Consider the following 27,389-nt stretch of genomic DNA (forward strand, 5'->3'; position numbering starts at 1 on the left):
GCAGGTGGAGTCTTCTCACTTGAACATAGGCCTGGCTGAATGAGGGCACAGGTCACCCAGTGTGCTGGGTGGGGCAGAGGGAGGCTGGCCATGCTCAGCCTGGAAAGGAGGGATGGGCAAGGAGAATGCTCGAACTGGGGTAGGGAGGTTCATCTGGCATCTGGAAGTTCCCCAGGGCTGAGCTGTACTCTTCCCCCCTCCCCCACCCCCAGATCCTTACCCAGGAGGACTGGAATGTCGTCCTGTACAATGGCATGGCTTCCACTTCCCCCTGGGCCTCTCTCTACTTTGTCGCCCTCATGACCTTCGGCAACTATGTCCTCTTCAACCTGCTGGTGGCCATCTTGGTGGAGGGCTTCCAGGCAGAGGTGACTGAAGCCCTGGTAGAGGGCCCCTCACCCTCATGGGGCCTTCTTGAAGCTGACTGAGGGGTTGGGGTGAGGGCCAAGGGTTGCAATTTGGACACTAGGCAGGTTGCAGGTGTAAACAGAGGGGGTCACCCGTGAGGTGGTGGAAGCATGAGCATGGAGTGTGCCTTGGGGGGGGGTCTCTGCTTCTCTATCCTGAGATTCTAAAGCCCCCCCCCCCCACTGGGATTCTGGATCCTGCCTCTCTCATTCTTGGAGACTGGGGAGAGGACACACTCAGGCAGCTGTGGTTTGTGGCCTTGGGCCTTGTTGGTTCCCCACCTCCCTTTCTAGGACTCAGCTTCCCCATCTATCAAATGGGGACGAACACATCCATTGGGAAATTCAGGGCGGAGGAGGGGAAGGTGGAGCCGTCCAACTTAGGGGATGGTCTTCCAGGGGGATGCCAACCGCTCCTACTCAGACGAGGACCAGAGCTCATCCAACCTGGAGGACTTTGACAAGCTCCCAGAGGGCCTGGAGGGTGGCGGAGGTAAACAGGTCCCTGCTGTTACCTGGGGGCTGGGACTCTTCCCTCAGACCCAGTGCCTGGCTTTCCTTCATGGCAGGCTCCCACAGCTCATAGGCCCTGAAGACATGTTGTCTGCACTCATGCTCGAAAGCCAGGCTGAGTGCCAGAGAGCTGGTGACATTCACTGTCCCCCTGAGTTCCAGCCACAGGGCAGTTGCAGCCATCCTCGACTCCTTCATCCCTGTGGGGACCCTTAAGCCAGGGGAAGAGCCTTGGATCTTGGGGTGTCTGGGGTCTGGTCTTGCTTGGCACTTCTGGGCAGCTTAGAACCCTCCGCAGACCCTCTGTCCTCTGGGCAACTGGGCTGGGTGATCAGATAGGCTTTGTCACTTCCTGCAGTGGGTGTCGGGGTGAGAGTCTCATACTGATTAATACAAGAGACAAGCTATCCCTCTCATCCCAGCATAAAGCCAAGAATCCAAGGCAGGGTGGAGGGGAGGCACATATGAAGGTGAGAGAGGGGTAGGGAGGCTTCCTGGCAGAGGATGCCTTCCTAGAAAATACCCACTTATGTGTATGTTCACGTCTCTGTCACATGGTTTCTTTTGCTCTTGTCCTGTTCTGTCTGTCTGCCTGTTTCAGATCCCAAGCTCTGCCCAATCCCCATGACCCCCAATGGGCACCTGGACCCCAGCCACCCACTGGGTGGACACCTGTGCTCCATGGGGGCTTCTGCCCCTGCCCCCCGCCTGTCACTGCAGCCAGATCCCGTCCTTGTGGCTCTGGGCTCTCGCAAGAGCAGTGTCATGTCCCTGGGGAGGGTCAGCTGCGACCAGAGCTCCCTGGTGAGTTCTTGTTGGGGGACTCTGCATGGGTGTGCACTGTTGGGGTGTAAGCTGAAGGACCGGGGGAGAAGTGTCCACCTGTCCAGTCTCAACCTAGTGGCCAGGTTTAGGAACCCGCGTGCTTAGCTAGAAAGAGGCAGGTGCCATGTCTGCTGCATTTTTGGCTGCTCAGTGCCTACAGGACCTGACAATAAAGAATGAATAAATGTCAGTGGGTCTGGTGTGGAGAACCTGGTTTTTGTCTTAGCTGCAATAGCTGCAAAGAGCTGGTTTTGGAATCAGGTAGACCTGAACTGGAATCTGGCCTCTGCAGCCTTCAAGCTGTGTGACCACAAGCAGGTCACAGCCCTCTCTGAGCCTTAGTCTTGCCTGTAAAATGGGAAGGTTGCCCATGTTTGCTGCACCTTCCTTCAGGGAAGTGAGGGACCATCCTGTAGGTGTGTCCACTGGTCCCCACACGTGGATGGAGTAACCCTGGGGTCTTTCATCCACTGGCCAGGTGGTGGCCCTGTCAGGGCCTCAGTCCTGGCCCTGAGTGTGTGCTGGGCACTGATCGGAGCCCTGGTTCCTCCCAGTCCAGCTCCCGAAGCTCCCGCTATGGGCTGTGCTATGGGCCTGGGGCGCGGGGCCGTAGCGGGGCCTGGGCCAGCCGCCGCTCCAGCTGGAACAGCCTCAAGCACAAGCACCCCTCGGCTGAGCACGAGTCCCTGCTGTCAGTGGAGCGCGCTGGGGGCCAGGCCTGTGAGGGCGCCCTGGAGGAAGGGCCTTCTCGGGCTGTGCCACTCCACACCCTGCATGCCCACCACACCCACCACACCCACCATGGCCCCCACCCGGCTCACCGCCAGCGCCACCACCGCCGCACGCTCTCCCTGGACACCCGGGACTCGGTGGACCTGGCCGAGCTGGTGCCAGCAGCGGGCGCCCACTCACGGTCATCCTGGAGGATGGCAGGCTTGGTCCCAGGGCATGAGGACTGCAATGGCAGGATGCCCAGCATCGCCAAGGACGTCTTCACCAAGATGGACGACCGCAGGGATCGCGGCGAGGAGGAGGAGGAGATGGACTACGTGAGTGGCCACAGCTGGGGCAGCAGGGCCAGGCTTGCAGGGGACCTCAGAGGGGCTTCTGGTGGGCGTGTACCTGTCCTGGGTGGGCTGAGGTTCTGGTTCCGCTGGGAATGCGTGGGGGCTTCCCAATGAACCCCAGTGGCCAGATGGGGTGGACGTGGGCAGCTCCAGGCCTTGCTGACCAGAGCCCACCCGGTGCCCCCATTTCCAGACTTTGTGCTTCCGTGTTCGCAAGATGATTGATGCCTACAAGCCTGACTGGTGTGAGGTCCGTGAGGACTGGTCTGTCTACCTCTTCTCCCCGGAGAACAGGTGGGCGGGGCTGGCATTGGGGGCTGACCTGTCTGGGAGACAGGTTTCTGCCACAGCAAGCCATGGGACTAGGGAGAGAGGTGGGGTGGGGTGGGGTGATGTAGGCTGGAAGGCCTTCTCCCTGAGTAGTGAGGTTCTGTGGGAGTAGCTGGGGTCCAAGTGTGCACACGGGACCTTGCCTGGGTGTCCCCTCTATTCCTGACTATCCCTGTGCTGGGCACCAGATGGGACAGGCCCTCAGGCAACTTAGGATGCTCACATCTGGAGGGGCTTCCTGGAGGAGGAGACCTTTGTGCTGCCTTTGGGGGCAGAGAGCATTCTGGCAGGCGGAGTGGAGTTGGAAAGAAGTGGAGGCTAGTGCAGGTAGAGGGAAGTCTGGGGGCAGAAGCAAAGGGCGTCTTGGCTCTGCCCCAGCTGAAGGGCTGGGCAGTGGGTCTGGGCCGGCTGTTTGGGTGGCCTCAGGCACTGGGTGGAGAACTGCCCTGTGTGAGAAGGGGAGGCGGTACAGCTCCAGGGGGTTAGCCTGGACAGATAGGTGCAAAGCTGCCACCAGGAAAAGGGAGGGACTGGCTTCCCAGAGACTGGTCTGGTCTCCACGCGTGCCTGAGGCCCTGCCTCCTCCCGACCGGGGCCTGGGCCTAGGTGCCGAGTCCTGTGCCAGACCATCATTGCCCACAAGCTGTTTGACTACGTGGTCTTGGCCTTCATCTTCCTCAACTGTATCACCATCGCTCTGGAGCGGCCCCAGATTGAGGCTGGCAGCACCGTGAGTGGCTTCCCCCTTTGGGAGGACAAGGGACAAGGTGGGGGCAAGCTCCCCCGGCCTGCTCTGAACCAGCGTGCAGGGTCCAGGGGGTGTGAGAGCTGGGCAAGGAGGAATGGCAGGTGTGTGGGGGGAGCTTGCCCAGGATGGGGAGTCCCTCCTTGGACTGTGGACAGTAGCCTGTCCTGGAAACCCCCCGCGGCAGAGGGCATTGAGCCCAGCCAGGTGGTAGTGCTGGGGGACCCAAGGTCCATGGCCTCTCCCCCTCTTTCAGGAACGCATCTTCCTCACTGTGTCCAACTACATCTTCACCGCCATCTTTGTGGGCGAAATGACCCTGAAGGTAGCTCCTGGGTCACGTGGGACCTCTCTCGCCTGGCCTTTCCTAGACTCTCCCTTCCCCTCCCCCCGCTTATCAATCGAATGCCAGTCAGCCCCGTTCTACAGGTCCCCCCACCCCCGTGCCTGCCCTTGAGCTGGGATCCAGAGGGCTCAGCCATGTCCTCCCTCCCCAAGGGCTCAAGGATGACCAGAAAGGGAAATTGCAGTATAATGGGTGTGGGATGCCCAGATCTGGGCTTGCCCCTGGGGGACTTGAGAAAGGGGTTCCCCTGCCCAAGACCCCACGACCCCACGACCCCGCGACAGTCTGGCCCCGCTCCAGCCCCAGCTTCAGACTGACCCCGCCCCCGCCCCGGATGACCCCGCCCACTGCCTGGCCGGCCCCGCCCATCCGCCAGGTTCTTCCACCCCCCCCCCAGCTGACCCCACCCACGGCCCCCCACTTGCAGGTGGTCTCTCTGGGCCTGTACTTCGGCGAGCAGGCTTACCTGCGCAGCAGCTGGAACGTCCTGGACGGCTTCCTGGTTTTCGTGTCCATCATCGACATCGTAGTGTCCCTGGCTTCTGCTGGCGGAGCCAAGATCCTGGGTGTCCTCCGGGTTCTGCGGCTCTTGCGTACTCTACGCCCCCTGCGGTGAGGACCCCTCCCCCGGGGATGGAAAATGCCCACCTGCCTGCATTATCTGGAGAGTCCCAGGTCTAAGTGAACCTGTCACACTGACCTTCCCCACACACTCAGTTTTTTGGTAGCAGGTGCCAGGTGAGCAGCGCCAGGGACCCAGCTGTGGGTACTGCCCTTGTGGGAGTTGGCGGCCAGGGTGGGGTGGGATTATGGAAAGGGGTGCTTTGGAAGGAAGGGAACCGAGGGAGGCACACCTTGATCTGGGGTCCCTGGGAAGCTTACCACCTTTCTGCCAAGGGAGGGGTGGCGTAGGTGGTGTAGTGGATAAGGCGTTGGACTCTAAAGCTCAAGACCCAGAGTTCACATCATATGTCAGAGTGATGCTCTGGTTCTGTTATTTATTTATTTATTTATTTATTTACTTATTTATATGTTTAACCAGAGCACTGCTCAGCTCTAACTTATGTTGGTGCTGGGGATTGAACCTGGAACCTTTTCATGCCCCAGGCATTAAAATCTTTTTGCATAACCATTATGCTGTCTGCCCAGCCCTGTTCTCTCTCCTAATAAATAAATCCTTTAGCCAGAGGGACTAAATCAAGGTGAAAAATATTAAACAAAAACTCAAAGGCAATAAGCAGATAGGATTTTTTTGTATGTAAAAGTAACTTTCTTTTTTTTTCTTCTTTTTAAATAATTTTAAAAAAATTTCTAGGTAAATCTTATTAATGTAAAGGTAATAGTTTTCTAATTTTTCACAGGTAGATCCCCCTTCTCTCTCTGGGTCCTATGGAATTGGAGTTCAGAGACCTCTGGTCTTCTTCCCCTAACATTTACTCCTCTGGGAGTGTGGACCAAGATTCTTTATGGGGTGCAGAAGGTGGAAGGTCTGGCTTCTGTAATTGCTTCTCTGCTGGACATGGGTGTTGGCAGGTCAATCCATACCTCCAACCTGTTTCTATCTTTTCCTAGTGGGACAGGGCATAGACAGGATTTCTTAAGTTACTATGAATATAAGGTCGGTTTGTGGTTTCCTTTCTAAAAAATGTGTATTTATTTATCAGTTAATAGGAGGAAGAGGAGAGAAAAGCAAACTATCACTGAGAACTGAACTCAGTACCTTATGCTTGCAAGTCTGGCTCTTAATTCACTGTACCACTCCTGGGCCACCAGTTGGTGGTGTTCCTTTTTTAAAATTTTGATTTAAAATATCTTGTTTATTTAATTTTTTTTGATACAAAGAAGTTGAGGGGGAAGGGAGAGAGAGAAAGAGTGACATCTGTAGCATTGCTTCACTGTTTGTGAAACTTTGCCCATCCAGGTGGGGACTGGGGGCCTGAAGCTGGGTGCTTATGCACTGTAATATGTGTGCTCACCGGCACTGTAATATGTGTGCTCACCGGCACTGTAATATGTGTGCTCACCCTGGTGCACCGGCACTTACCCTCTGGCTGATGGTTTTCAATAAGAGATACTTCGCCTGTTTGGGAACTATGACTATGGGGAAATTAAAAAAAAATAATAAAAGGAGCTACTTGGCCCTACCTCCACATTCTCTGCCATTTCTGCTGTCCCGGGGGCCTCCCTCGTGATGGCTCTGGGCCAGGTGGGGGCTCACAGTGTCCCTTCTCCTCCTCCACTCCTCTAGTGTCATCAGCCGGGCTCCAGGGCTGAAGCTGGTAGTAGAGACACTCATCTCCTCCCTGAAGCCCATTGGCAACATTGTCCTCATCTGCTGTGCCTTCTTCATTATCTTTGGCATCCTGGGGGTGCAGGTGAGGGGTCCCAGGTGGGCTTCCTGCTTGGGGAAGAGACAGTGGTTAGCACAGTCCAGGATGAGGATCTGCTTCCTTGCCCAACTCTCCCACCTTATGCCAGTCCACCGGAGGCTGAGGTGGCCCTACGGGGTAGCCCTGGTCCCTGCCAGCGGCGAGTGTACAGCCCAGCCAACTGCATGCAAGGCAGGTTAAGCGACAGGACAAGGGTCCCAGACCCTTAGGGGCACAGGGCTGGACTGGGGATGGGGGAAAGCCCCTAAGGGAGGTGCCTTTGCCCTGGGTCTTGAGGGAGAGCTGACTTCAGCTGTGGCTGGGGAGGCTTACAGTGGAGGATGGGCATGTGATTGGAGTGAGTGTAGCTGTCACATTGTTGGTATGGACAGGTGGGCCAGATGGTGGGCTGGGCCAGGTGGAGAAAGGCCTGAAATGGTAGCCTAGGAATTAAGGATTGGTCAGGGCTCTTGGGTCAGGGCCATGTAGGGTCCCTGACACAGAAAGGCCTTGAACTAGTTTGTGTGGCCTGAGGGAAGACTGGGCGGCTAATGAAGTGTGTGATAGGGGTGGGGGCTGGTGGCTGGACTGATCTTGGCCCCTGGAATCTGCATTGCTGCTTCCTGATGTTTGAGTGCCTGATCCTTGAGGTCCCAGTTCCCTTATCTGGTTCCTTATTTGGGGATGATCTTGCAAGAGGCCCTGGACACTGTGTCCTTTGACATCATTGCTGGGAGATCCCCAGGGGAGCTGTGTGGGCAGGGAAGGGGCCCCTGGGGGGTGCTGGAGTGAACCCCATGCATGCAGTGGCCCTGCCCCTTCTAAGCAGCTGACACTGAGAGGACTTGGGTCCCCTGAGCATCCCCTTGTTTCTCTTCCTCTCCCTTGTGGACACTTATCGACTTTGAGGTCCCTGCCTACCTCTGGAGTGAGTACTGGGATTTCGAGTTGTTGGGAGAGCCCAGGGAACTTGGCTCTGCCACTTCCTCAGCCTCAGGCAGCTTTGGGGAAATGCTGGGACACCGCTGGGCCTCAGTGTCTATGTCAGGACCTGGTGAGGGGGTGTAGCCTAGTGCAAGCTTAGGTGTGCAGAGAGGAAGTGCCCCACCCTCCAAGGGCAGGTTGAGTGGTCACTGGCCCCACGCCCCTCCCCCAGCTCTTCAAGGGCAAGTTCTATCACTGCCTGGGTGTGGATACCCGCAACATCACCAACCGCTCTGACTGCGTGGCCGCCAACTACCGCTGGGTCCATCACAAGTACAACTTTGACAACCTGGGCCAGGTGAGTGCCACCTTCCATGGGTGGTGTTGATAGTACTTTGGTGCCCAGGGCCCAAGGGTGACAGATCAGGACTAACCCGAGACCTCTTCCCAGGTCTTCATTTCCTTTCCTGTTGTGGGTTGGGGCAGAGCTGCCTCTCTACTTTGCTTGAGCCTTAAAGAGCCCGAGGGCAGAGTGTTGGCTGCTGGTGTGTCCCCATGACACTGGGGACATTGGCTCCTCACCCTCAGCCCCACTCAGGGGACTGTGATGGGAGTTCTAGGATCAGCCAGAAATGAGTGTGAATCCCGCCCCTGCGGCTTACCGTAGCTGTGACTTTTCTGAGAATTTCCTCAGCTGTGAATAGACTGTGTGGTCCCCCAGGCAGGTGTAGAGATGGCCATCCCCCCTGCCCCTGGCTGTTCCTCTACATCCTCTCCCATCTACTTTTTTTTAAAGTTAAAAAATTGTGTTTAATTATTCTTATTTATTTATTGGATAAAGACAGCCAGAAATAGAGAAGGAACAGGGTGATAGAGAGGGAGAGGGACAAAGAGACACCTGCAACATTGCTTCACCATTTGCATAGCTTTGCCCCTGCAGGTGGGGACTGGGGGGGGGCTTGAACCTGCGTCCTTGCTCATTGTAACGTGTGCTCAACCAGGTGCGCCACCACCTGATCCCCTCCCGTCTACTCTTCACCTGAATGGTGCCACCGCTGGGAATCCCTGGCTGACTGCTTCCATGGAGCCTTGACCCCTCCATCCCCCCAACACACACACAGCTGTTTCTCTCCATCAGGCCCTTCTGGCCAGCTATGTGGGGCTGGTTGGGAGCCCCTCTCCCCCTATATTTACAGAGCAGGTCTGTGTAACCCTTGGGCGACTGAATCCACTGAAACTGTCACCCAAGGGCCCAGGAGTTTCATCCCCCACACCTCCTGGGAGGGAAATCAGAGATCAGAGCCCATTGCACATGACCAGAAACAAGGGCCAGGAGCTGAATTACAGCCCCCACCCCTGGCCTCTCTAGATTCTCCTGAAGTAGGACCTTTGCAAGCTGACAGCTCAGTGGTGGGTGAACAGCAGGCAGAGGCGGTACAGGAAAAACAGCTGGCTCCTGGCCATTAGAGATTGTCCTTTCCCTTTCTGGGGACACTTGATGTCAGACTGATGACCTGGGCCCCCAGGAGGGTGTTCTCAGTGCACAGAGCCAGGAAGGCTCCAGCCTGGGTCCCTTACCAGCTGGGCCTCATGGACCCTCAGCCTCCCAGAGGCAGGAAAATGGAAGCAGGAGGCAGCCTCTCAGCTGCCTGCCCTCCCCCCATCTCCTTCTCCTACCCCCAATGTCTTCCAGGCCCTGATGTCCCTATTTGTCCTGGCCTCCAAGGATGGTTGGGTGAACATCATGTACAATGGCCTAGACGCTGTCGCTGTGGACCAGCAGGTGGGTGTGGCCGGCCCTGTGTCTCTGGGGCCAGTGTCTTTGCAGCCCAGCCCTCCCTACCCCCCAGCCCCTCTGCTTCAGCAAGTCCTCCTGCTCTGCCTTGAGGGAGCAGAGCCTTTGGGGGGAGTACCCCATGATGAGTGGTAGCACAGGGGCTGAGAGAGGTAGTGGAGTGGTGGCGGGTGCAGGGTTCATGGGGGAGAGGTGAGGGTGCAGAGTAGACACTGAGAGGAGTGATGGAGGATAGGGGTTTGGGAACCCCGTGTGCATGGCACAGGGCCTCACTTACCGGAGGGTGGGGGGACTCAGGGAAGGTATTAAAGCACCCTGTTAGGGTGGCCTATGGGAGCTCCCCATGACTGCTGGGTGGGCTGGATGTGGGGTGGGACAGGTGGATGGGCCCAGAGCCTGAACACTCACTCCCAAGATCCCCTGAGAACTGGGTCAACCTTGGGCAAGGCAGGGCTTTGAGGGAAAACCCGTGGCTGACTCTGGCTAGCTGGGTCCACTTAGAGAAGGGACAGGGACATGTTTACTGAAGGAGTGATGTGGGTAAACCCCCCAGCTTTGTAAGTGACCTTGACTCTTGGTCTCACAGGTCTTCCCTCATAAGACTCTAAAGTCATAGTTCACCCTGTGCTGGCTACACACACACACACACACACACACACCCCAGGGCTGTGCTTTCCCTCTGCTGGTTTCCTTGTTCTCTGCCTGGTTTCTGGATGGATGAGAGGATAGAGTGAATGAGTGGATGAGTGAATGGGTGGGTGATGAATGGAAGGGTGGATGAATGATGGATGTACATGGGTGGGGATGATGGATGTACTGAATGGGAATGGATGAATGGGAGGAAGGGTGGATGTTTGGTTGTAAAGGAAGAGTGGGTGGAAAATTTATATGGACGGGTGAGCGAGTGAGTGGATGGATGAGTGGAAGAATGGAGGAGTGGATGGCTGGCTGGGTGTGTAGGTGAGTGAGTGGGTGGGTGAGTGGCTGTGAGTCTTGAGAAGCACTAACTAGAGTGGAGGAGGGGAGGAGCTCTGCGCTGAGCACCCAGCCTGTGCCAGGTGGGGTGGGTGCTTCCTGCCTGCAGACCTCACAGCACCCAGCGGGCAGCGGCCAGAAGCCCCGCCCGCAGGGTGATCCTGCCGGCTTGCTCAGCCCCTGGCTCCCCGCAGCCGGTGCCCAACCACAACCCTTGGATGCTGCTGTACTTCATCTCCTTCCTGCTCATCGTCAGCTTCTTCGTCCTCAACATGTTCGTGGGCGTGGTGGTGGAGAACTTCCACAAGTGCCGGCAGCACCAGGAGGCCGAGGAGGCGCGGCGGCGTGAGGAGAAGAGGCTGCGGCGCCTGGAGAAGAAGCGCCGGAGTGAGTGGGTGACAGCAGGCGCCCCCGGGGCTTCTGTGCCCACGGCTGCTGGGGTGCAGGGCCCAGAACTGGGCCCAGTGCCCCTGTCCATCCAAGCCAACTTGAGGCCCACCCCCGACAGTGTCACTTAGAGTCACCGCTGGCCATCAGAATCACACCTGGTGGCTTGGCACAGTGGGGGGCAGAGGTTGACCTTTGACCTCACTGTCCCCGACCTCTCTACGGGCACATTTGGGGGGAACCGGTGTCCTGCCCTCTTTGCTGCCCTCTCCCATCACTCACTTCTCGCCCTGGGGCAGCCTTGAACCCCAGAGCCTGGGTGGACCCATATCTTCTCCCCTGCTTCTGTCCTCCCCTTCCACAGAGGCTCAGCGGCTGCCCTACTACGCCACCTACTGCCCCACACGGCTGCTCATTCACTCCATGTGCACCAGCCACTACTTGGACATCTTCATCACCTTCATCATCTGCCTCAATGTGGTCACCATGTCCCTGGAGCACTACAACCAGCCCACGGTGAGCCCTGACCCTGCACAAGGGACAGAGAGGGGCAGAAATGGAGCAGCCCCCCCCCCCACAAGGCCCCCTCTGCCCAGGAAGCAGGGCAGATGAGCAGAGGGGAAGGACATTTGTTCCTGGTGGGTGGGGAAGTGCAGTAGGCCCTAGCTTGCACTTGGGGGACAATGGCCATTTTATGTGGAGTATGACTCATTTCTTTCCCCTCTTCCTCCTTTTCTTTCTCCTTCCCTTCCTTCCTCTATCTCTTTTTTCTCTCTTTCTTTCTTTCTTTCTTTCTCTTTTTTTCTTTCTTCCTTTCTGTCACTACTGTGACTTCACTGCTCCAGGATGAATTTTTTGTTGTTGTTGTTCAGCTAGAGAGAAACCGATAGGGACAGAGGACACCATAGTCCTGAGGCCTTCTCCAGTGTGATGGGGTTCAAGCTTGAACCTGGGTTGCACACATGGCAAAGCAGCACACTGTTCAAGTGAGCTATTTTGCCAGCCCTCAATATGAATCTTCACAAGGAATCCCCAACTCTTTAGTCCTAACAGCAACCCAGAGGTGGAGTGGGGACCTGATTAGACTTTGGAGAGGAAGGAGCTGAGGCCCAGAGAGGTTAAGTGTGCTGATCAAATAACCCAGAGCATGGTGGAGCCAGGACTGGAGTGTGGATTTACACTCAGTACCTACATGTGGCCTCCACTGATGCCTAGCATATGAGCCTGGCTGGGGAAGGGCTCTACAGGTGGCAGGGCCCTGGAGACATTGGGGTGGGAGAAGGTGACTTGTCCTGCTAGTTGCAGGCAGCGCAGAGAGGGGTCTGTGCTGGAAAGTGCCTTCTCAGAGCCTCCATCGATCAAGGTGGGAGAGTACGAGGGGTGAGAGGCCCCAGATGAGGAGCTGTCTCTTATCTTAAATGACCAGGGAGGAGTACTATGGGGGCAGGGCAAATGCAAGCAAGTGTTGGAAGGATGGGACACAGATTGTCAAACTTCCAAATTAACATGAACAAATGCAATAATACTGTAACAACTCGCATTTGTCAAGTATTTATTCTGTGCCCCGTGGTGGATTGGTTAAAAGCTCATTTACTTTTCACAGCAAACTTCTGAAGAAGGTACTCTTACTACCTCTAGTTTACAGATTGGGAGATAAGTCCTAGGGAGGTCAAGTGACCTGCTCAAACTCACACAGGGGATATAGAGTGAGTACTGAACCTTGATTCAAATTTAGGTTGTTTGGCTCTTAGGCATTACCTTTAACCGTTGCCCTATACTGCTTCCAAAGAGGGGAACCTGGACCAGAGCAGAAATAAGGAAGAAACAATACAATGCTAAATAGATAGTACACATCAGGTGAGAGAGTGGGGATTAAGGCAGATACGTGCATCATTGCCCAAAATGTGAATGGACTGAATTCTCCTCTTCAGAGGCAGAGACATTCTGACTGGAGGAAGGCAGGCACAGGCCATGGGGTGCTGGTCATGCTTCTCTTGGTCTCTTCACAGTCCCTGGAGACAGCCCTCAAGTATTGCAACTACATGTTCACCACCGTCTTTGTGTTGGAGGCTGTGCTGAAGTTGGTGGCATTTGGCCTGAGACGCTTCTTCAAGGACCGGTGAGCAGTTAGGTCAGGCCAGGGCAGCACAGGGTGGTTGCAGGATAGAGAAGCTATCTTGAGCCCTGGGGAAGCCTGGAGGGGAATGATAAGGTGGGGGCACTGAAGGCCAGGGCCCCCTGTGCTGCCTGTAGCCCCGAATAGAAAGGGACTGTGGTCCCAGCTGACAAGTGCAGTGCGTTCTACCAAGTCTTCTAGCTCATCTCCTGGGAGCCCTCCACACCCTGTGGGCAGGGCAGGGCAGGGCACACATTTTACCAGCCCTGTACAAATGGGGATCAGAGAGGTTGAAGGGTCAGTCCAAGGTCAAAGAGAGGGAGCTACTGGCTCAAGAGCCAGACCTAGAAGCAGAGGCCTCCTCCTCCTCTGCAGGAAGTCAGGGTACTTACTCAGCTTGGCTAGTCTCTCACTTGAAGAAGTGGGAGGCTATTCGGGGCACTGGGTAGCTGAACCCAATATGGTCTGAAGGGGCAAGTAGGGAGAGTGGCCAGGTCACTGCAGGAGGGCAGAGAGCAGGCAGGCACCTCCTGTCCTAGACTCTGCTGAACTGTAGCGCCCCCCCCCCTCGCCTGGTGAGCAGGTGGAACCAGCTGGACCTGGCCATCGTGCTGCTGTCGGTCATGGGCATCACTCTGGAGGAGATTGAGATCAACGCTGCCCTGCCCATCAACCCCACCATCATCCGCATCATGCGGGTCCTACGCATTGCCCGGGGTAAGGGGTCTGCGGGAGGGGGGGCAATGGACCAGCAGGGAAGTAGGAGCTTGACACACACACACACACACACACACACACACACACACACACACACACACCCCACTCTGGTGTGGATGCCTCAGGCCCTTACCCACAGGGTGACCTCAAGAAGTACCTGGGGCTGGGGAGACAGCATCATGATTATGCAAAGAAGATCTCATGCCTGAGGCACTAAATGTCCCAGGTTCAGTCCCCAGCACCACCATAAGCCAGAGCTGAGCAATGCTCTGGTATTAAAAAAAAAAAAAAAGAGGGTACCTGGCTCACTCATGGGACCTGAGCTCCCCCACTGTCCTTAGATTCCACCTCCTCTTCCAGAAGCCTCCCTTCCACCCCAAGCTGGCCTACCACCCATGCTCCCCTGGGTGCCTCTCGCTCTTTGGTCTGCACCTGCCTGCTGGCTTGGCTTCCTCAGTGGTGCTGGGCAGCTCAGTGCAGACTCTTGTCTTGGGCCCTCCAGCCACAGCCTTTGCATGTCACAGTGAATCCCGAGCTCACGCTCACCTCACCGTTTATACCCCTCCCTCCCTGCTAAGCACCCTCCTCCTCCTCCTGGCGTCTTGCAAGGACAGTCTACTCGCAGGGTGTCCATGCTGGTGAGCACAGATCCTCTTGCCAGAGGCGTTTTTGTAGTGTGGCATCACAGAGCCATTGCTTTGCTTGGTTCCCCTCCACTCTCTCACTCCCCACAATCGCATGTGCGTGCACACATGCACCTCCAGTGATGGGGGCTAAGCAGGGTCTCGCCTGCAGTGCTGAAGCTGCTGAAGATGGCCACGGGCATGCGGGCGCTGCTGGACACGGTGGTGCAAGCCCTGCCCCAGGTAAGAGCCTGGCTGCCATCACTGTTCTGCTGGGCCCCGGGGCTGGGTGGTGGTGGTGCAGGTCCCAACTCCCCAGAGCCAGATCAGGATCCCACCGCCAGACAAGCAGTGGAGCTGAGTCAGCGGAGCCAGGGACAGGGTCCCCGTGCTGCTTTCTCCCTGGCTTCACCAAGTGCTGTCCCACTTCTCCACCCTGGCCCTGGGCTGGGCATGGGGCACCCATGCTCTGCCCTCAGGGACTTCCAGGCTGGTGGTGGGGGGGGGGGTTCTCAGAGCAGAGTGGGGAGGGGCTGACTGGGCTAGGCAGAGTGCTCTGCTCTCCCTGGGAAATGAGGGAATGGGGTTTTGAGCTTGACCTTAAAGGTGGCTTGGCAGGAGGAGGTGGGAGTGTGGGCAGAGGGTCCCCTGTGACATTCTAGCTAGGGGGCAGCATGACACCTCAGCTTGATGAATAACCCTGGAAAGTCAGCAAAGCCCTTCCCTGTGTGGCCCAGCTCCATATTCTGATATGTTGGGCAGCATGTGAAGACGCCCAGGTGGCCCCAGCCTCTAGGAAATACTCCATAGCTGACTGCATGCTAAGTACTAGGGAACATGGCGCGGAGGGCCTTACCTTTCCAAGTCTACTAGCTACGTCCATGCTGCCATTCCCACAGTTCTCTGTAACATTCAGGAGGATGAAAGTGTAGCCTCTTCCCTCCAGACTCTTGTCCTACACAGTGGGAGGAAGCAGCAGGGAAGGCTTTCCCAAGGAGGTGACCTAGGGATTGGACTGTGAGGGGCAGGGAGAAGGTCTTCACCAGGCAAAGGCAGGGGACAGAATATGCAAAGGCCTGATCTGGACAAGGAGGGTATGGAGCAGGGCTGCTTGATGAAAACTTGTGGTGACCAGGTGGACAGTGGGCTGGAGGCAGGTGGGAGCTGGGTGTCCTGGAGGTTGAAGGGGTGCCGAAGAGGAGGTATGACTGGAAAGATGAGCTCTGTGTTGGTGAGGGCCTGGACTGCTTGGGGGAGCTGAGGCCTAGCTCCTTCCTCATTCTCTGCTGGGCCTCATCCCTACTTCTGTGGAGATAAGAAGTGCTGGCCCCTCTAGTGACTTGTTAGTCAGACCCCATGCCATGAGGAAGAGCCAGACCCTCATTGTGAAGCCTGGGCAATTAACATGGTTTACTTTTCCCAACTCATGCAAAGCTCTCCTCTGCCACCCCACCTTCTCAGGCCTTCTGAGAGATACCTCCTTTCTAGGACAAGGATGTGTGGGAGCCTTATCTTAGCCATACGTAGCACCAGTCACTGGCCATCTCTAGCATGGGGACGTGCTTAAATAGGTTTGGAATCTGGGACGCTTTCTTCCCTCGGGGGCTGTGGGATGGGGGTGGCTGGGTTTGCAGGAGGCTTCTGAGTCCCACAGTCCTGCATGATTCCTGTGCTCACTCCTCTCAGTGCCTGGAACATCTGCTGGCCTGAGGGGTGGGTTGGGGTGGGGTAAGAGGGGAGGCTAATATGACTTTACTCAGCCATGGCTCTGCTTTCAAGAACTTTGAAGACTAACTGAGGGCAGTGACAGGAACAGCTTGGTCATACTCAACTGTTTTGATCTGCCTGGAGGAATCCAGATAGCCTTCCTGGAGGCAGAGGAGGCGGTGGCATTATTCCCGCCCTTTCTCCATTCATCATGGTGACTTTACCAACCATGAGAAGGTGTACAGAATAGCTGGCCACCGAGGGCATGGCTGGATTAGATTCCCACTACTTTCTGGCCTTGACTCCTGAGAGGTTGTGTCACCTCTCGGTTTGGGTCTTTAGTTGTCAAGAATGAGGGTGAAAGAGAATCAGTTCACCTATGGGGAGTGAGTGAGCTCGTGACCAGGAAATGGCTGAACCCGGGGGAGGGGCGCGGGAGGGACAAATAAGCATTTAAAAATCATTTGTTATTATTTTTTATATATTTATCTATTTTCCCTTTTGTTGCCCTTTTTTATTTTTTTAATTTTTAAGATTTTTAAATATTTATATATTCCCTTTTTTGTTGTCCTTTTTATTGTTGTAGTTATTGATGTCACCATTGATTGATAGGACAGAGAGAGATGGAGAGGGGCGGGGAAGACAGAGAGGGGGAGAGAAAGATAGACACCTGCAGACCTGTTTCACTGCCTGTGAAGCAACTCCCCTGCAGGTGGGGAGCTGGGGACTCGAACCTCGATCCTTAACGCTGGTCCTTGTGCTTTGCACCACCTGCGTTTAACCCACTGTGCTACGGCCCGACTCCCTATTTGTTTGTTTCATATGCACTTTTGTTATTTTTGGGGCTTTACTACTCTGGACTGATTTTTTTTTTTTTTCAGATAGAGACAGGCAGAGAAGTAGCTAATAATGGAGCCCATAGCACCGAAGCTTCCTCTAGCGCATGACAAAACACGGCACTCTTTCGGTGGTCCCAAAATTGTGTTATATATTTATTTGGTTATAACTGGAACTTTACTCCTCCAGGCCAACTTTTTAAGATAGAAACTCAGAAACAAAGGAAGATACCATAGCACTGCAGCCCCCTTCAGTGTGGTGGGGGATGGACTGAGTCATGCACATGACAAAGCAGGCACACTATCCAAGTGAGCTGCCTTGCTGATGCCCACAAATCTGACTTGCAAAGATTTCTTTACTTAATGGGGGGGGGGGGGAGACAGAGCATCACTCCAGCACATTCGATGCTGGGGACTGAACTGGGGACCTGGTGCTTCTGAGCCCTGTGCTCTGCCTCTGCACCACCTGCATTTCACTATGAGTTTGTGCCCTGCATTGACTTCCACTGAGCCCCTGGGAGGTCACGGTGGGGGGGCGCAGGGACCTGGAGCCACTACCCTCTGGCCCAGTCTGCTGTCCCACCTGCCATCCTGGGCCTGCCCTGTTCTGCCTGGCCTGTCTCCTCTCCCCAGGTGGGCAACCTCGGCCTGCTCTTCATGCTGCTTTTCTTCATCTATGCTGCCCTGGGAGTGGAGCTCTTCGGGAAGCTGGGTGTGTGGCCTGAGGTGTGGGTGGGGTGGGGCTGGGTCTAGGGGAGGCTGAGGTAGCTCCTTCTCCATCCTGACGGTCAGATCAGGGGCTGTGCATGTAGGAGATGCCCCGGGGAGGTCTCACAGCCCTGAGTAGGAGTGTATGAGGGAGCAGCCGGGTTCCTCAGGTGCTCTGGTCCTGAGCAGTGAGTGAGCCTCCGCCTTGTAGCCCTCCTTGGAGGGTGCCCCTCTTGTCATGTGCCAGTGGCCATCTTCAGCACTTCCCAGTAAGCAGAGGCTGGGGCTCAATGGAAGCTGGTTAGGCTCCACTCTCCCCACCTCTTCCTCAGCACCCCTCACCTGAGTGAGCCCCTAGCCTGTATGCCTCCTCCCCAAGCCTCCGTGTCCCCCACCTGTGGGCCAGGTACAGCCCCCATGGTCCCCCAAGGATGGCGATTGCTGGAAGAAGGGGGGTACACTCGATGCCGTCCCCTGCTGTACCCCAGACTGACCTCCTCTCCTCTCAGTCTGCAATGATGAGAACCCGTGTGAGGGCATGAGCCGGCATGCTACTTTCGAGAACTTTGGCATGGCCTTCCTCACGCTCTTCCAAGTCTCCACTGGTGACAACTGGAATGGGATCATGAAGGTACCCAGGGGCCCCTGGCCCTGACACCAGGGCTCTGGCCCTCACCCGCCAGTGCCCTGCTGAGCACCAAGGGGTGTGGTGCTGTAGAGAAGCAGGGTGGCTTCCACTGGGGTCCTGCAGCACAGGGAGGTAGGAACAATGTCAGAAGGGGACCTTTCTCCTTCAGGTGCCCCAGTCTCCTTCAGGCCTGGCTCCCTTCAGTACCTCCCTGGGCCCAGATCTCAGACTCCAGGGCAGGCCTCGGGGCGCACAGCCCTTGGAGCCCAGCCTCACATGGCCGCCCTGACCATGGCCCTGGCTCCCTGAGTCACATGGGCTGGGTGCAGAGGGGCTCTGGGAGGGCAAAGGTGAGGGGGGCAGGGGCCAGGGGCTAGGCCTGTGCCCGGAGGCCCCAGGCCCTCACAGCCCCTCCCTCTCGGCACAGGACACATTGCGGGACTGCACGCACGACGAGCGCAGCTGCCTGAGTAGCCTGCAGTTCGTGTCACCTCTGTACTTCGTCAGCTTCGTGCTCACAGCACAGTTCGTGCTCATCAACGTGGTGGTAGCCGTGCTCATGAAGCACCTGGACGACAGCAACAAAGAGGCCCAGGAGGACGCTGAGATGGACGCCGAGCTGGAGCTGGAGATGGCCCATGGCCTGGGCCCCGGCCCGCGCCCACTGGCTGGCTCCCCGGGGGTGCCCAGCCGAGGGCCTGGGGGGGCGGGCGGGGGTGACGCCGAGGGCCGTCTGTGCCGACGCTGCTACTCTCCAGCCCAGGTGGGCAGGGGCTAGGGGACTCCAGGGGGCTCCGGAGTGGGCACTGCAGGGCTGGAGGGCAGCTGGCCCTGGGAGGCCTCGGGCAGAGACCACACATGCTCTCAGGCCCCTGTCAGCGCCCCCCGAAGGGGTGGCCCTGTGACAAGGGGGTCGGGCTGATAATCCCGCCTGTCGCCACCCCGTCCCCGTCCGCCTAGGAGAACCTGTGGCTGGACAGCGTCTCTTTAATCATCAAGGACTCCTTGGAGGGGGAACTGACCATCATCGACAACCTGTCGGGCTCCATCTTTCACCACTACTCCTCCCCGGCTGGCTGCAACAAGTGCCACCACGACAAGCAGGAGGTGCCGGCTACCGGGAAGGGACCGTCCAGCCCCAGGCCTGCCAGCTGGGCCCCAGGCTAACCGCGGCCGCCCGCTCTCCTGCAGGTGCAGCTGGCAGAGACTGAGGCTTTCTCACTGAACTCAGACCGGTCCTCATCCATCCTGCTGGGTGACGACGTGAGCCTGGAGGATCCCACCGCCTGTCCACCTGGCCCCAAAGACAGCAAGGTGAATGGCCCTGTGGGTACCTAGGCTGGGGGCCATCCTTACATCGCAGCCTCTTCCAGTCCAGTCAGGACACTGCTGCTTCCCAGATGTGGCCCTGTTGTGGCCCCTGCTGTGCATTGGCAGCCTGCTGGTCCTGCTGGTCCAGTGCAGCAGGTGGGCTCAGGTGGAGACCGTTACCTACAGTCTCATGGCAGTGAGCCTGGTGGAGGCATTCAGTGCCTTTGGCTGCTCCCCACTGCTCTGGATATTTAAAAAATCTATTTAGTGGCATTTATCTCCACCGGATCAACCTTTCCCGAGAGGACTGTGAGACTGCAGATGACGGGAGGGAGTCCCATCGGGCGCCTACTATGTGCCAAGCTGTCCTTGTACTCCATCCACCTGTTGCTAGCTCATTGTGTTGGGAATGACTTGGCCACACTGTGGGCATGAGGAAACGGGACTCAGAGAAGTGAAGGGCTGCCGTTTCACACAGCCGGGAGTGGTGGAGCTAGGAGGGCTAGTATGCAGCCCCTGTTGCCTCCATGCAGGGGGTGAGCCTGAGGAAGGGCCTCTGTGTTGGCCGCAGCTCAGGCAGGAGAGCTTTGTCGGGGCAGTGACCACCTCACAAGTCATTCCTGCCCTGGTTGGGGCTGTGGGGGAGAAGGGGCCCCTGCTCCTTATACTGACAGGGTGCCTGGGTGTGGTGCCATTGCCCCCACAGGGATGTCCTCCATCAGCAGGAGGAGGTGGGGGGGGGGGAATGGGTCAACAGCTCTTATGCCCCTGCTACACCCCCAGCCCTCCCCACATCTCCCTGCACCACACATGCTCTCCAAACAGGATGTTGGGGTGCAGAGATTTACGGGCTTAGCTGGATGCAGGCTGGTTTGCTGTAGGACTTGGAGGGCAAGCTGTGGGGTGCCTCTTCTTGTGGGGCACTTAGGCCACCCAGAAGGCCCCTGGGCAGGGGTCATCCCAGGCGACAGGACTCAGGTGGCTTCTGGAAGGAAAGCCAGCTGTTTCTGGAGAGCAGCCCTAGGCAGGAGGGCTCCTCTCGTCATTGATGGGTGGGTGCCTGCCTGGGGACCCTGACCTGTGTCTTACACCAGCCTGGGCTTGGCAGCTTCCCATAAAGTCCACACCAGCCACCTGGCTGCAGGGATCAGGATGGTGCTTCTCCGCCTTCAAGGATGTGAGTCCAGAGGGTAGCGAGGGGATGCTGATCTTCCTGGCACATTGCAGAGGGCTTGCTGGAAGAGGGGCCTCTGACCTGGGCTTTGGCCAGTAAGAGGAGAAGGAGGAGGAGGCCAGGAGGCCATACCAGGCAGTGAGACCTGCCGGGGCAGAGGCTGGGCAACAGACAGAAGTGGTGGGTCTGACCTCTGTCCCTCCTTCTCTGTCCTGCTCCTTTTATCCCTTTCTCCCTGCAGGCAGAGCCAGACCCACCTGAGCCAGTGCGTGTGGGGGACCTGGGTGAGTGCTTCTTCCCCTTGTCCAACACAGCTGTCTCCTCGGGTCCAGAGAACTTCCTGTGTGAGATGGAGGCCATCCCATTCAATCCTGTCCGGACCTGGTTGAAACAGGATAGCAGCCAAGGTGGGAGGCCCTGTTTGGTACACAGCAGCTTCTGGGGCAGCTGGTAGAGCCTGTTCCTTAGTTTTACCGCCCCTCCCCCCATTGCCTCTTGTACTGGGTTCGGAAAGAGCCAGACAGATAATGGACTATCAAAGATGGGAACCCAAGGCCTGGTAGAAGCATGATAAAAAGATCAAGGGCCAATCAATACATAAAGAAGTAATACTAATTATGCCCAAAATCCGGGCCCCGGGAAGCTTCATGCTGGGCTTTTCTGCAGCTGGGGTGAAAAGGAAAATGGTTACACACACACACACATACACACACACACACACACACACACACACAAACACACCTGTTTCACATCAGTGTTCATGATTAGGCAGAAGAAAAGCTGCCATGGGACTGAGGTCTGAGTCTGAGAGGTGCGCACCCCAAAGGTTTTCACCCAAGGTGGCATCCAACCACAGCACACCTACTTCCATCCGTAGCCTGTGTGAAAGTCCCCGCACTACCCTTCAGCTGTGCCCTCTACAACCTGTGCTTGCCGGCCTGTGAGTAGGCTCTGGGCCCCAGGCTGGGGCCACACAGGCTGGCCCATTTGCATTCCCCTCTGCTGCCAGCATTCCTGGAGGGTGTTAGTCTTAAGGCTTCACAAAACTGGCTGGGAAGGCACAGAATGATCAGCTCAGAAGAGACTCCCAACCCCAGCCCATCCCAAGGAGTCTCTTGGGAGCTTGGGTGCTGGGGGTAGGGGTGACTGTGTAGGGAGGACTCCTCTAAAGACAGCTGCCTCTCGTCCCCCCCACACCCCCGACTTCTTGAACCAAAATGTCACAGGACCCAAGAGTTACCTAGACCAAGCGGAGCCTCACCTGCCTAGTTAAACATGTGGTTGTTTCCCCTGAGCCTGCACCTCCCCCCTCCTTCTGTTCTAGAGGGGTTCCTAGGGCTGGACAAAGGTATTAGGGTGTGGGGGTAACTCATGACAGGTGGTATCTGCCGTGGACCTGGTTCTGGGCTGGGGGCTCCTGGTACAGCTGCCGCTTGTTCTTACCTCCTTGCTCCACCTCCTTAGCTAGGACCTGGGCTCTTGAATCTGTGTCCTCATGGCTTTAAGAGCTATGACTCCTCACCCCAACAATATACCTTGGGAGCACACAGGGTTTCTCTTTAGCTTGCACAGTGGGGACACTCAGGCCCAAGGCATTTGCATGAGTCAGCACAGCCAGAGAGTGAGTTAGCCCCCTTCCTGCCAGCATTGCCCCCCACCAGCCTATTCCCTCTCCTTCCTCCCCCCACCAGCAGCCACCCAGAGCCTCTTCTCCCCAGAGGCCTCCAGCCCCCTCCTGACCATGCCTGCTGAGTTCTTCCACCCTGCGGTGTCGGCCAGCCAGAAGGGGCCGGAGAAGGGTGCCAGCACTGGGGTCCTCCCCAAGATTGCCCTGCAGGGCTCCTGGGCATCCCTGCGGTCCCCGAGCGTCAACTGCACCCTCCTGCGGCAGGTATGCCCCCCCCCCCATACTGGAGCTCTCCTGTGGAGGGATGCCTGAGTGAGACCTTGAAATCCAAGGAGGTGGGGCTGTAGTCATAAGCAGAGTGGTGGGGGTACCTTGCTGAGTCTTGAGGGAGGTGGTGACACTGGAGACTGATAAAAAAAAAGGGCAGGAAGAGGCCTGGGGCTTCTGGGGACAAAGAGTGTGGGGAGGGCACAGACAAGGGACCCTGATGGAGGGTGGTGGGTTTCAGCTGGGGGAGCAGAAGAGGAAGGGTAGTGAATGGCAGTGAATGGGGCTGTTGAGAAGACACTCCAAGAGCTCTGGGTGGCTGTTGGCCAGGGCTGGATTACTAGGCTGCAGGCGGTGTTGCTGGTGTTTGTGTGCCTGGTGGTGGTGGTGGTGGGGTTACCTGTATTGGATGGCCAGCGCCCGGAACCCTGGTGCTGTGCGGGGAGCAGAGGGTTCTGGGTTCAGGCCAGGGTCTGGGAAGGCAGTGACTGTGGGGTGTGAGGTCTGGGAGGAGCTTCCTGCTGGGAGGAGGAGTTGTGCGGGGACACAGAGAGGGTGGGGGGCTGGAAGAGGGTCTCACTGGTGCCCTGGGAGCCCGCTGTGCTGTCTGGGTCAGGGCCTGCCTTGGGTGCTAGTGGGGTGACATTGGCTGCCCCTCACCCCCTCAGGGGTGGGCCGAGCCAGTGAGCCCATTTGGAGGCCACCGCAGGAGTCTCGGTGACAGTCACGCAGGCGTCCCTGCCAGGGACACGTCGTGGGGTCCGGCTGTGTGACCTGCCCCCGCCCCGCCCCGCCCCGCAGGCCGCCGGGAGCGACACGTCGCTGGAGGCCAGCCCCAGCAGCTCGGCGGGCAGCCTGCAGACCACGTTGGAGGACAGCCTGACCCTGAGCGACAGCCCGCGCCGCGCCCTGGGGCCGCCCGCGCCCGCGCCCCGCGCCGTCCTGTCTCCCGCGGCGCCCCGCAGCCTGAGCCTGCGCGGCCGCGGCCTGTTCAGCCTGCGGGGGCTGCGCGCCCACCAGCGCAGCCACAGCAGCGGCGGCTCCACCAGTCCCGGCTGCACCCACCACGACTCCATGGACCCCTCGGACGAGGAGGGCGGGCGCGGCGCGGGCGGCGGCGGGGGCAGCGAGCACTCGGAGACGCTCAGCAGCCTGTCGCTCACGTCGCTCTTCTGCGCGCCCGGGCCGCCGCCGCCGCCCCGCAGGGTCAGCAGCACCAGCAGCCTGGCCGCCCCGCCCCGCGGCCTGGCCCGCAGCCCGTCCTGGGCTGCCGGCTGCAAGGACCCGCCCGGCCCTGCGCCCGCACCCCCGCCCCCGCCTGGCCCAGCGCAGCTGCAGCCCGCGGCAGGGGCCCGCAAGAGCAAGAGATGAGGGCAGCGGGGCCGCCGCCCCGTCTCACCTTCCTTACCTCAGGGGCTCCGGGGCAGACAGCAATACTTGGTCGCCTGCCGGGGCGCCTGCCCGCCCGCCCGCAGGGGCCCGTCCGCCCGCCGCACCCGCGAGGCTGAGCAGGGTCTGGGTGGCTGAGGCTCAGAGAGGCCCCAGCCGTGGCCCAGCCGTGTATATACATACATACATACATATATTGATACATATATATATATGCATATACATAGACAGACATATATATTTATTTTTTTTTACTGAGAGCTTATGACTTCCAGAAAGTGCTAGAGGTGGGGAGTGCAGGTTGGGTCTCCCGCCCCCCTCCCCCGGGTGTTTGTGGGATGCTCAGCCACTCAGCAGCCCAACAGACCCCCTCCCCCACCCCAGTTCCCTAGCGGGTGACTGGCAGCTGTGCATTCTGGAGTTTGCCCAGAGCTGGGAGCTCTGGGGTTCCCCTGGTCTGGGGGTGAGGGGCAGACCCAGAGGAAGAGGTGAAATCCAAGGTGCGTTTTATCTTTAAAGAAGACTAGCTGCTAAGTTCCTGCCCCTCCCCACGTGTGTGTGTGTGTGTGTGTGTGTGTGTGTGTGTGTGTGTGTCTTGTCCCTCAGCGTCTGTCTTGTCCCTCAGCGTCTTGTTGCGAACTGCCTCTTGTAGCGCCCTAGAGCACACACACACACTTTCTTAGCCAATCAGTTAGATGTCTTTCTTTAGAAAAAGCAGGGGTGAGTCATTGTCTTTTTAGGGCAGGAGTGGGGAGGGGGAGGGGGAGCTCCTAGGGGGCACGTGGTCCCTAGGAAGGTGGGGAGCAGGGATGGAGGCAGCAGGGTGGAGGGAGTGTGAGGGCTGTGGTACCTGCTTGGTGAGTGCTTCTCCTCCTTTCCATTGGAGTTCAGGGTAAAACAGGCCTCAGCGGGGCCAGAGGCACCTGCCTGGGCCTTGGACCAGACCCCCCACCCTCCAGGCTCCTTCACACCCGGAAAACCCACATCCTCCTGCCTCCCTCAGCTGCATGGCTCTGGGTCCCTCCTTGCAGCTTGTCCAAAGCTGCAGCTTTATTTCCAGCAGAGCCCCTGCCCCCCATCAGGTTCGCAGACAGGTGCTGCTCATTGGATTAGGTCTGCCTTTACTTCAGTGTTTACTAGAACAGAACCCAGAGTACTGTTCTGTGCTCTGTCACAGGCATTGCCTACATCCAGACTAGGTTTGCAGAAGTGGGTGGATGGAAAGGCAGCAGAGAGGAAGATGGGACAGTGTGGTGGGTAGTCTGAGCATGTGGACAGGGCTTGAGGGAGAAGTGTTTGGGAAACACTTGCTTCAGCAATAACAGGCCTCTGGCTTGGGTGAGCTCCCCTTGATAGTTCAGCTGTGCCCCACAGAGGGGCCTTGTGCCGTTCACAAACCCTGACCTGAAAGAGCTTCCTGTTAGCCAGGCTGGCAGTGGTGGGAGGGCCTCACTTGGTGAAGGGGGTCTAGGTGCCTCAGCAGGGCTGTGAGCTCTGTATCAACAAAGGTGGGGTGAGGGCAGGGAAGACCTGCCAGACCCACACAGGAGAAGTGGGGAGCCTGGGACCCCGCAGAGAGGCTGGGGTGCCTGCAGGGAACCAGCAGCAGGAATATTAAGAAAGGCGCCTCCAGTCCAAGAGGCAAAGCTGGGCTGGGAGTTGGACACACACTGCAGTCAGGCTTGGACCCTGCTGGGTTCTGGAGCCTCCTGTCTGCTCTCAGAAGAGTGGGTGATGGGGTTCTTTGTGAGGGTCCCAGGCACTCTGCCCATCCCCCACCTGCTTTTGGGGGTCCCTCAGCCCTAAGCTGTCTGTTCTGGAGACCCTGTCAGCCTTCCTGTCCATGAGTCATTCTGGGGCTTGCCTGGGAAGGATGCAGGTCTGACTCTGCCCCCCCCCCCCCCCGCCCCAGGCTACACACACACACACACACACACACACACACACACACCAAGCAGGTCAGCTGCAGGGACCTAATCTTAGGACAAGGAAGGCTGGTAGGGGGTGTGGGGGTGTGGGGGTAGTGTGGCTATGGCAGGGGCTGGGGAGGCATCTGACACCAGTCAGTGTCCATTGTGCACCCAGGTGACCCTCTCTTTAGTCCTGTAGAGGCCCTGATGGCTGTGCACTGCTCTCCATGCACACACAGACCAGGAGGTGGCTTCCTGGTGTCTCTGGGTTGTCAATGACAGTGTCTACCATTGAGACACTCTGTTCCCTGAACTGTGTGACCCCAGGGTGAACAGACACATGGGGGCAGCATTCCAGGCAAAGGGGCAGGCCAGCAGGCTTGGGGACAGGGCTGCTTCTCAGGGCTCCAATGCTGATCCTGGCGCTGGCCTTGTTCTCACACGTGGCTCTGTATGGGGACCAGGGGAGCTGTTGCTGGCTGGCCAGATGGATGGGCACTGGGCCAGTGGCTTCTCCAAAACACCTGAGCCTGTGGTCCGTCCACCACAAAAGCACAATACCACAGTATTCTCACCGTGTGGACTGCCCTGGGGAGAGGGGATGGGCACCAGAGCCCACATGCCATCCCTGTGCGGGCTCTGCAGAGTGGTGGCTGGTGGGCACCTTGGCGTCTGCACAGAGGGACCCAGCCCTGCTCTTGTCCCCTGCCCACCCCTTGTACCAGGTGGTCAGAGACAGCACCCCAGCACCAGTCCAGCTTCCTCTCAAGTCCTCCCTGGAGCTCTCTCCCTCCAGGCACACCTTCGCCCCTTTTGCTGCGCTGTGTGTGGGCTTGGGGTCTTAGAAGCTGCTGTCTAGCCCAGATACACGTACTTTTTTTGGTCTTTGTGCAATAATCAGTGTGCCCAGCAGAGCATGGGTTGAGCTGGGGCCTCTTCCTCCTGGAAGCCCTCAGCCTTGCCCATTCCCCAGGCTGTGCAGCTTCTATGGTATGAATGAACTTCCCTCCTGGCTGCTGCTGCGCTGGTGCCTGCTGCCCCCGTGGCCCAGGTCTAGAGAAACCAAGTGGCAGCTGCTGCCAGTGTCGTTTGAATAAAACCCTGAAGCCTATTTGAGAATCCCTCCATGTGTCTGTGATGTTCTTTCCCTGGTGGGTTGGGTGGAGGGCAGGGCCTCCCGGGGGTGGAGTAGGGATATATTTTCCTAATGCACAGTCTGTGGAGTCTTGGACCCCTTCAAGAAAGACCCTAAGGAAGGGTCTTCTGCCAGCCAGACTCTGGGTGGGGGGCTGCTGGGCGGGGGGGAGGTAAGGCTCTGGTTCTCTGGCTGGCTCAGCTCTGGAGCTAAGATGCTGCACCAGGGTGAGAAGGCCAATGAGGACTAACACGTCTCACAGGCACCCTGAATTCCATTCCCCCCCCCCCCCGCCCCCTTCCCCCCTCCCCCCCCCCCAGAGCATGCTCAGTTCTGGCCCATGGTGGTGCTGAGGATCAAACCTGGGCTTTTAGCCTCAGGCAATGACAGTGTCTTTGCATAACCATTATGCTTTCTCCCCAATCCTCCCCAAATTCCTATTTTGGGTCTTACCAGTTTTTCTTAATTCTACTAAAAAACCTGGAGGTGCTTCAGGGCTAGCTGGATCAGGCTCTCACCTGGTCTCTAGGATGTCTTCTTTCTCCATGCCTTGGTCCT

The 27,389-nt window shown here is 57.8% G+C and overlaps 1 protein-coding gene and 1 long non-coding RNA gene across 2 annotated transcripts in view; one reads left to right on the forward strand and one right to left on the reverse strand.

Annotated features, from left to right (window-relative positions):
- Positions 1–24,366, forward strand: part of CACNA1I (calcium voltage-gated channel subunit alpha1 I) — a 101,082-nt gene extending 76,716 nt beyond the window's left edge. Inside the window, exons 12-35 of the mRNA XM_007519388.3 lie at positions 213–368; positions 807–900; positions 1,522–1,724; positions 2,300–2,794; positions 3,006–3,106; positions 3,749–3,872; positions 4,144–4,212; positions 4,661–4,845; positions 6,482–6,608; positions 7,759–7,884; positions 9,220–9,309; positions 10,491–10,683; positions 11,048–11,199; positions 12,693–12,802; positions 13,383–13,516; positions 14,312–14,382; positions 17,316–17,394; positions 17,900–18,021; positions 18,446–18,781; positions 18,979–19,125; positions 19,210–19,332; positions 20,745–20,910; positions 22,198–22,394; positions 23,199–24,366. Of these exons, the coding sequence (XP_007519450.2) occupies positions 213–368; positions 807–900; positions 1,522–1,724; positions 2,300–2,794; positions 3,006–3,106; positions 3,749–3,872; positions 4,144–4,212; positions 4,661–4,845; positions 6,482–6,608; positions 7,759–7,884; positions 9,220–9,309; positions 10,491–10,683; positions 11,048–11,199; positions 12,693–12,802; positions 13,383–13,516; positions 14,312–14,382; positions 17,316–17,394; positions 17,900–18,021; positions 18,446–18,781; positions 18,979–19,125; positions 19,210–19,332; positions 20,745–20,910; positions 22,198–22,394; positions 23,199–23,768 (4,170 nt within the window). The 3' untranslated portion in view covers positions 23,769–24,366. The remainder of the gene's footprint in view (positions 1–212; positions 369–806; positions 901–1,521; positions 1,725–2,299; positions 2,795–3,005; positions 3,107–3,748; positions 3,873–4,143; positions 4,213–4,660; positions 4,846–6,481; positions 6,609–7,758; positions 7,885–9,219; positions 9,310–10,490; positions 10,684–11,047; positions 11,200–12,692; positions 12,803–13,382; positions 13,517–14,311; positions 14,383–17,315; positions 17,395–17,899; positions 18,022–18,445; positions 18,782–18,978; positions 19,126–19,209; positions 19,333–20,744; positions 20,911–22,197; positions 22,395–23,198) is intronic.
- Positions 20,767–23,563, reverse strand: LOC132538012 (uncharacterized). Its single transcript, XR_009549414.1, has 4 exons — positions 23,463–23,563; positions 22,244–22,424; positions 21,947–22,038; positions 20,767–20,884 (listed from the first exon to the last, which is right to left on the reverse strand). It is a non-coding gene; the product is annotated as an uncharacterized LOC132538012 (long non-coding RNA).
- Positions 24,367–27,389: the final 3,023 nt, after the last annotated feature.

The sequence above is a fragment of the Erinaceus europaeus genome, chromosome 4, assembly GCF_950295315.1.
Source record: "Erinaceus europaeus chromosome 4, mEriEur2.1, whole genome shotgun sequence".
Classification (NCBI taxonomy): domain Eukaryota; kingdom Metazoa; phylum Chordata; class Mammalia; order Eulipotyphla; family Erinaceidae; genus Erinaceus; species Erinaceus europaeus.